The 9734-nt window shown below is 31.5% G+C and overlaps 2 protein-coding genes across 2 annotated transcripts in view; both read right to left on the bottom strand.

Moving 5' to 3' along the window:
- The window catches only part of TRIADDRAFT_62294 (uncharacterized protein), a gene marked incomplete at both ends in the record, with an annotated part of 3700 nt that extends 2349 nt beyond the window's left edge, over nucleotides 1-1351 (bottom strand). The window contains one exon of the mRNA XM_002118215.1: nucleotides 1123-1351. Within this exon, the coding sequence (XP_002118251.1) occupies nucleotides 1123-1351 (229 nt within the window). The remainder of the gene's footprint in view (nucleotides 1-1122) is intronic.
- A 2229-nt stretch (nucleotides 1352-3580) lies between these two features.
- On the bottom strand, nucleotides 3581-6814 carry TRIADDRAFT_62293 (uncharacterized protein; the record flags this gene model as incomplete). Its single annotated transcript, XM_002118214.1, has 5 exons — nucleotides 3581-3855; nucleotides 4256-4323; nucleotides 4490-4877; nucleotides 5026-5364; nucleotides 6586-6814. The coding sequence occupies 5 exons, from the start codon at nucleotides 6812-6814 to the stop codon at nucleotides 3581-3583; spliced, it is 1299 nt and encodes a 432-aa protein (XP_002118250.1).
- Nucleotides 6815-9734: the final 2920 nt, after the last annotated feature.

Raw genomic sequence — 9734 nt, 5'->3', positions numbered from 1 at the left:
TTAGGTTGTGATTCTAAATTATTCTCAAAGTACCTATAACGGCTAGACTTTGAACTATTGCTAAAGATTTACTTCTATGTTATTCAAAAATACGTCACAAAGAGCAAATTACAGTACTTTAATTAATATCTTAACAGGTAAATTTATTGAGAGGCTATTTCTGTGCATGAAAACTTCAAATAATTTTAAATTTGTAATGTACAGTAAATCAAGGAATGATAAAATGATATTTTATAGTTTTATGACTAGTTCAGTTCTCCATGTCTATCTCGGATATATGCTAGTGATACATTACGTTATAATCTAGGCTATTTTAGAATTGTTCGAAACTTTATGCCCAGTCAGTAATTTATCGTCTTGCACTTTTTTTTAATATTCACTAAGATCATCAATCGAATGTATTATTACACTGATCGATGAGTTTAGAGGCAGAAAGCTGTACAAATGTGCAGTGCTGATATATAGCGGAATATATTACTTCAGTTATCGATAGAATAAGTAGTACTTAACATAAGACCGTATACAACGCCTTTCTTCACCGATCAAGGTATAAGTAAATTGATAATCGTCAATTCTTCTTTACAGTATTAGTGATTCTATCATTCCCATGATAGAAAAGGAATTGACCCTGAGCAACTATATTCTGTGTTATTTCTACTATTGTAGGCTAAAGAAGATTTGTACAAATAATATCATGTAATATAGTCTAATCTAAAGTTTTTAATCACTCCCTATAGAATTAAAACTTGTTTTGCGGTCCGTAGAGAATACTTTTACAATCGTGTCGATTGTACTCTGTATGCTGTAGTTGCACTATATTATGATCACAATATAAATAAACCTAATAATTATAACTGAGTATCACATTAACTTGACAACTTTGCTTATAATAAATATTTAGCAGAAGATAAAAATATCAATTCCTGTATAAGTTGAGATTTATGAGTAATAATAATCATTAATATAGTATATTCTATGATATAATATTATGTAATATCGTAAGAAAGAAAAAAATCTAGTACTGTTATAGTCTGAAATCCCCCATTTTCGTCAAATCACACGTTTACGACTAGAATGCTACTGGCTATTAATAATATCGATCTAGACATCGGAAAAGAATACCTTTACTTCCAGTAAATCCAAAATATCCATCAAGTATGATATGTTGATAATTATTTTCGTAGTATTGAATTATTCCTTCCAAAGATTTAATCATCTGGTTATTGGTAACTACAGGGTAGTGATAGCTGCTAGTAGAAGTAGTAGCTTCGATATCAATGAGATCGACAATCATAAAAATTAAGAAAAATAACTTTATGGTGGAAGTCAATCTCAATTTCTTGACATCCATTTTATTTTTTGTGTCACACAGAATTAAATTATCTCCTATGAATAGCACTTAGTGAATTATATCAATATGTTTCTTTAATATTACGTTGTATATCAAACTTGAACGTATAGAAGATGATTACACGATAAGCTATAGTTATGGTTTACCTAAATGAGAGACTAGTAGGATAATTTTAGTGACTGCGACTTAACTTTCACATCTATAAACTATCGAACTACAAACTAATACTGCTATATGAAAGAATGTATATTTTAATTGATTTAGAGCACTTTACTGGTAATACGAGGATAGTAAAAGGTTAAAATAGACTAATAGGAAAGACTATCTACAGGTAGCGCCGATTAGTATTAATCGAAGTTCGCCGTATACAAAACTGCTGTTACACTAAAAGGGCTATTTCTAGATACCAATGGAGAGCCTTACATCTAACTATTGAAGTAGACAAGAATAAGATAGTATTATTTAATGAATATTTTTTAACAATCACTTCATCTCTTCGTACCACAGTGAGATTTTTCTACAATGACGTGATTTATGACGAATTAGCCCGAGGGGGCCTTTAGTTTAATTACCCTACTCAATGATGAATATAGTCCAAATTTTAATTATTCTTATAGACAAGTATTTCATTGTTCCATTTCCGACATTACTAAGGCTTTTATTGTTTCTATGATAATCCTGTATATAATAGCTTAAATGATCGATTTACATTAGCATATTCATTAGATATTAATGGATCATAATTATTTTTTCGATATACTAGTCAACTCCTGTACACTCAACTATAACATAGTAACTTATAACCTCTTCAGACTCAAACTATGGCGCTTCTGATAATGCATACTTTTATCATCTCATTCGTCTTATTAATCATCCTTCATGTTAAGGGCAATCTTATTTATCTTGCCCAGCAATGATTTCGTACAGTAGCTACTAGATAACATGATAGTACAGATTTGATTTTTGCTAACGAGCTGCATTTAGCCGAAGACACCGTACTATGCCATGTTACACTTGATATTGCTGTGTAAAATAGTATCGTGCAATATTACTGCATTCGTACATTATATTTTAATGTTGGTTATATAGGTACCATTGACTCCAAGACTACTGTAGATGAGGTACTTTGATACTAGTGGAATTATTCTTACTCTAAAGTTTTCATTCGAGATGCCCTCAATGTACATAATTTTGTTTAATTCTGATTTTACAAAATATTAAAGTTACTAGATTATTATTAACCATAAGAAATCAATGACTAAAACAGTCCCTATGTACTTGGTGGCGTTGGTTATTAATATTAATTTTAGAGTAGAAGCTGTTATTAGTATGCTTTGATATTATGGGTGTAATTACATATTCGATATTGAGACCCGAAATATTAATTTAGATAAGAGACTTTGGAGATGCACGATAATGTAAGAGAAGCTTTTAATTATTTATTGCTGCTATAAAATCTAAATTTAGATAACGATAATAACTTGTTTTATGCGTAGATAGTTCTCTATATAGCTAGAGTCTCAATATTAGATTGCTTGCTTTTCCTTTTCAGTTGAATTGAATTCCTACTTAGTAAACATCAGTAGTGCATAAATTTTATTGAAAAATAATACATGATTAAATAATACTCAAATATTTGCTTGAAGTATATGCCAACCAGGGAACCCAGAGGCAAATACCTCACATTCGTGTATATAAATCATGTGAAATTTACTTCTAACGCGATTTTGATGAAATTTATCGTTACAAACGAAGCACTATAACTACATATTAATAAAAGATATAACTTAAGAACACAATTGAAAATACAATATTCGAATGACACATCAGCAATTCATATAATAAATTAAAAGAGAGATGATTAAGTTAATTGCTATTGTAACATTTTATATGCACTAATATAAAATTCGCTTTGTTTATCGAGATACTACCTAAATTAATTACGATATTTAGAAAGCACGTTATTACCGAGTTTATGCGTATTTAGGTCTAATAATTATAAAACTATAAATTTACTTCGTCTCGTCAGTTTATTATACAGATGGTTATTAAATTGGAAATTATAGAAGACGAAATTCGACCGAACAAGTTATTTCTTGTGCATGTGTTACTTTTCGTTAAAAAAAAGATATTACAATCAATTTATCAAGACAGTAGTAGGCATAATTTTGATATAGAAGACTAGTACCGTACATTGTATCTAGCTCTTTATTTCTTTACATGAAATATTTATTCTTTATTCTTCACTTTTTGATAAGCGTACTCTTTATTACGAAGGGAATAACGGGAGTACACCTTTAAAAATACCATAAGCATTACAATGATAACTATTATACCAATAGTAACACCAAGTATAATAAATGTTAGATACGTCCTGTTATGAGCTGGAATCGCCGAAGTCTTCGGTGTGTGTAAGTATAACGGTTGATTTTTAAGAGAACCTAAATGTAAGAATGCGGCTACTAGACTCATTCCTATAGCCGTAGTATGTTGATCGCAATCACCTATAATTTTTGAAGGTAAATTAACACAATTACTGCAACATTAATCAATAAATTTCATTTTAGGCACTTTCATTCAAGATTAAAATAATAAAATGAGCTATCAATTGCTTCTCATGTTACAACACGATATAAAGTTAGCTAGGATAAGCAACCTATTCTATGAACTTGATAGGTTTACAAGGTATCCAATAATATATCACTATCATGATGGTATATTTATCAAAGATTCTACTTTTAAAGTTAATAGTTAAATTGATCTAAGGGAAAAAAATCTAAAATATCATGAAATTGCATTTACTTTTTAAGCTAATCACTCTAATCTAAACGAATATGCATGTGATCTTACAGTGATTGTACATCTGAATTAAAATATTACAATTGATTAGAAGTTAATTTCTACCTGTTATAGTCTTGTCTATTAGTAGCTGATCAGACGCAAATAAATACCGGCTATCATCTTCAGTATAGCTATAGAAAATACGAATAACAAATGATTCATTGTCGACGTTTAATAGTTATCGAACATTAATTTATATGAAATAAAGTCTGCATTAAGTATGGATACTGGTATGCGAAATTAATATAATCTATCGCAAATGATGATGCTGTTAGTTATTTCAAGGCAATAACATACTCTTTAGTCATATTGGGATGTAAACTAACGAATGGACCATAATAGGCTGCAATACATCCTGCTGTAGTTTGCCAATTTAAAAACATAGATAAATATTCCATGTTCAGAAATTCTCGGTAACCGCCCCAAGCTCCGCACGTATACATTTGCTCTAAAAATAAATCTTGTAGCGGGACAAATGTTAAGCTTTTCTTTAATTCTTGCTGCATCTCATTATAAATTTGAGTGCATAGTACTTCTGTCACTTTTTTGATTCCTCCTAAGTCTTTAGCTAGCTTATCCATTTTCTCAGTGCAGTTAAATTGCTGACCAGTGAGAATATTTAACATTTGATGGGTAATGATATAGCCGTCAGTATGATAATTGGTTATGTCTGCCCAACTGGTATCTTCGTTAATAAAGAGAAGTCAAATTGAGTTTACATATAATTTAAGGTTGATGAAACTAATTGATATTGATATTTTATATTTAGACTGACGGAAAATAGAAGAAGAAGAAATGACGTAATTAATATTTAATAATAATTATCAGCTTACTTGTAATTGTGCACACTTGATAATTTCCTGAACCTGAAATCATATGCAAATATGAATCCGAAATGTTCTCCCAATTTTTAGATTCGGGCGAGCCGTCGTGGAGTACAACATGATGAAGTTCTGTAAAATTTAGACTAACGAGTCCTTCTGGCACTGTAATTGGAGTTTGTGTCAATTTATGAAGCTGGCGATAGGACTGTGAGTTCTTAGCCAAAATTGGTTGAATTTTCTTCGATACATCAATAATTCTTTTATGGATTTGTTTTATACGATTAAGTTGTTGAACATTTAGAATAGATAATCCGCGATAGTAGTCGTCAAGAGTTGCTTTTACGTATTCTTGAAAAATAAAAATAAAATTGAATAAAATCGCCCGTAAGTCAATCATTAATAATAGGTGTGCAAGATCGACTAATATAGTAGAAGAAATAAAATATGAATGAAAGATAATAAAGTATAATCACCCGAAAACAGAATGATCTAAATATGGTTTACTTAATCAAATGCTTTATTTTTTTAAGGCTAAACAGACATAATACTTCAATCTAATATCGGCCTGATTGACTTAATTCATTTTTCTTATTTCCAACTTTCGTAACGTAAATTTCATTTCAATACGTTAGTTACTGTTGTCTTCTGAAGTTTATTTTATTGTTTTGGAATCGATTTCTGTCTATAGATTGTTACTAAAAGACTACTTCTACAATCATCAAAGCACGATACAGACTGGTGACTTTATAAACATAAAGATACTCGTATATACGTATATGCTGCGGTTAATTAAGGCAATAAGAAATGGTCAAGGCAGAATGGTTACGAATTATAAAACGTTTTACTGATTTAGTAATAAGGCATTTGCTATTGATTAATCTGTGCGTGAATTCAGTTGCTAACAGTTTGTGTAATATATCTGTATACAGTACAGTACAGTAGTTACGGAGTTCATTAGAAATACCTAGGTCAGCACCTTATATACTGTATTACATGCTATTTCACTGATTAAGTTAAAAGTAAACTGGTGATGATTAAAATCTATCTACGGTAACTAACTAACTGTAGAAATCGTACAGGAAAGCTGAAAGTGAACAACTACTTTTCCAGCTCTTTCTTCTTTATTATAACCTAACACATACGCGTACATTCGCAACATCTTCTATAGATTTAAAACTCCATAGGGAATAGTACCACTCTACAATGATTGTAATCGTTCATACAGAATAGTTGATATGTTTCACACGCAATAGTAAAAACTTGATGTAGTAACTAAAGTATAATCATATATTGACTAGCTCCATGCCGTTACTGTATTGAGTTCTTTCGATATTTAGCGATAAAAATATTCACTTCTATGTTCATCTCGATACGTAAATGACGATAATGTTGTCCATAATACGTATTAAAGACTGCTAGAAAAGAGTAAATCAGAGACTTCTCATAGAAGTCCCTGAGTAAACTTACGGCTGTTGTAACTCTTAAAATTAAAACACTGAACTTCCTTCCTACAATAACATAACGCGCAACTTTTGTTTAACTGTTAATCTAAATTTTTAAAAATAACACCTCCACATCGAACTAGCCCATAATAAGCACCAAATATGAAAGATTTATAGTTGTTTTCAAAGTATTGAACAAATCCTTCTAACGATTGCATTAGTTGTTCATTCGTAGGGTTAGGATAATGATAACTCTCCGTAGAAGTAGTGACTTTCATATCAGCGATATGGGTAACCATTAAAATTAAAAGGAGTAATTTAATGCCAATAGTAAATCTTGGTTTCTTGATATCCATTTTGTTATTTGTAAACTGTAAATACAGATTGAATGTTACCTTAGAAGAATATCGGCTACCAAACTAGATTAATATTTTCTTAACTACGGTGTTGAAATGTCGACATTAAATGTGTACAAAATGATAGACTACGAAGCTAAGTGTACGTCCTTAAAGTATAGAGATATTTTTGAAAAGTTTTAATAGAATGAGACGGCGATGTAACAGTACCGGTAACTGAAGCTTAAGAGTCCAAACGATAAAACTATAAGTCAAATAGTTTCGAGTATTTGATGATGATGCTTTCCAATACTATTTATGGTAGCTACCTACAGGTAGTAACGATCATAGCCAACAGGAATTCACTTCGCCACAAGTAAAATTCTTCTCATACTAAGAGCATATTTATAGGGCTGAAACGATAGTGAAGAGTTTTTAATCTTCTGCCAGTGTCCTATTGGTGTACGTTACACAGTAGTCAGTCCATAGCTTGCTATTCGTTGTAGGTTAGCTACTATAACACAAAAAGTAACAAATAAATCTCGGGCGCCCCGAATTAATTGTTCGATCATGAATAGAGTCCAATGAATAGAGTCCAGGTCCTATTCTTCTCATGAGCATTCCATTATAAATAGTTTATCCCAATTAGTAATTACGATTGATATTAATCAGCATTTCAGAAGATGTAAATGCTTGTCCACTCGTATTTCTTGACGTCAATTAATTGTTCGCAAATTCAAGCCTACTCCATTAGCTTACCGATAACACTGGTTGAATGAATGATTTAATACTTTCCTATTCTGAAATTCTCGATTCAAGATATCTCCATGAAGGCTTAATTTCAAGCTTACTCCTTCAGATTTCTATTGACACCGCTTGAATAAATGATGTACTGTTAATACGTTTCTATTCTGAAATTCTCGATCCAAGATATCTCTATGAAAGCTTAATATCAAGCCTACTCCTATAGGTTTCTATTGACACTGATTGAATAAATGATCAAATACTTTTCTTTTCTGAAATCCTCGAATCAAGATATCTCTATTAAAGCTTAATTTTAAGCACACTCCCCCTAAGGTTTCTATTGACACCAGTTGAATAAAATATCTGATGCTTTTTCTATTCTGAAATCATCGATTCATCATTTCCATTCATGTATAAATTCTAAATCTAATGAATTACTACCGAATACACGAAATTATTTGGATGAGTTAATTGATAATTCAAATTTGTTAACTAGAAGAGCTGAAGGATAATTAGGTATCTTTGATTTATGGATCCTTCCTCAATATAGTTAACATGTTGCTACAAAATCACGCTTCTAGAAAGCTAACGCTAGAATGCGGTATGGTTTCATTTACGGAATGTTCTAGGGTGTTGTAACTCGATTTTGATAATTTCGTTCATATGATTACTTTAGGAAAATAGATTCTATAGTGAGACCACTGGTAATCATAAGTTAGATAACGGCGCTAGACCTGAGTAGACTAGTGGTGCCAAAGATTACAATTAGGCGTAAAGATAGTCGTATTCTGTTAATGGATAGTTTTAGAGACGATAGGCGTAGCCTTAGGTGAGAATGCATGGTGCCTCGGTAGTCGGCTTAGGGGGGAGTTCAGTCTGTAGCCTAAGAGCTAGCTGAGTGTAGTTAGGTAGTCTAACAAGTTTAGTACTGTAGTATTCAGCAATAATTTGAAGTAATAAACTCCTTTTAACCGTTACATTGTGAGACGAATTATTGAGTTACTATTTCATAGTAGGGCTGGAAATAGTACCTTATTATAATTACAAAAAAGAAATACATAGTTGATTAGTGTTCTGCTGCTTCTTTGAAATTAGATTAGATTCGTTGACCGAGCTGTACATTAATTTATGATAGATCAGATTTGGACCAACAAGCAAGAACTAACGGCAGTTTAGCCACACATTTAACTTAGTAAAATGGTGCATACGAATATTTCATTTGTTTTAATTAAACATATTTTTAAATTCCTACAGGTAGATGAATCAGTCCCATGTACACTGTACAGTATTGTTGCGAAGCAAATCACCGTACATGCTAATTAGGTAGATTTCAGTTATGTAGCTAGCTATACTGTACGCGGTAAACAGTAATTATGAATATTAATCGTGTATAGTTTTGTTAGACTACAAAGATGTACTGTAAGCATGTTCTGAAATTAATTAGTATAATCTTTATAGATACTGATATTGGCGTCGCCTTAGCACCCGCCGCGAAGTGCGAGAAACGTGCGAGTAGCATGCTTGGCCTCCCTCGTTCGTTTAATTGGCTATTTATTAGTTATAGCCAATTAAAGTTGTTTACTAGTTGTATCTACAGTAAACTATATAGTTTATTGAGGGTTGTTCCCTATACGAACCCTGTAAATGTTATGTTGCTAAATTACTATGTGTGCACCACAAGTTTGGTGGTAGAGTATAAAACGAGGAGTGAATGCTCAGCTCCTCTGTTCGTTCGTGATTAGAAAGCGTTTCGGCTACTCTACTAAAAAAAGTATACTAGACTCTTAGAACAGTCTTATCCCTGTGTGACCGTAAGTAGTATAGGACTATCAGTCTATCACACGATAGATCTCCAGGTGTAGCGGAGATAGGAATAAGTAATCTATTAGTTTAGGGTAGTAGTTCGCAAGTTAATTTTGTGACAAGTATATAGCATGTACAGTTGTACAGTATAAGATATATACGTACAGTAAGTACATCGGAGATAAAGATTGATCTTTATCTGGCGAATGATCTTACTACAAGGCAATAATACAGGATCATACATTTTAAACACATTACGATGTCAATCAAGAACAACATATGTATAACAAAAGCAGCACCTGATATTATTTATTTATAGCATAATCAATATACAGGCATATCTATCAATAGCATCGTTACTGACTTATTTTATCTCGAAGGAGTTAGAAAAATG

Source organism: Trichoplax adhaerens, genomic scaffold (assembly GCF_000150275.1).
Source record: "Trichoplax adhaerens TRIADscaffold_40 genomic scaffold, whole genome shotgun sequence".
Classification (NCBI taxonomy): Eukaryota; Metazoa; Placozoa; class Uniplacotomia; order Trichoplacea; family Trichoplacidae; genus Trichoplax; species Trichoplax adhaerens.
Note: the sequence above shows the minus strand (reverse complement) of the source record. Positions and strands in the feature narration are given on the sequence as shown.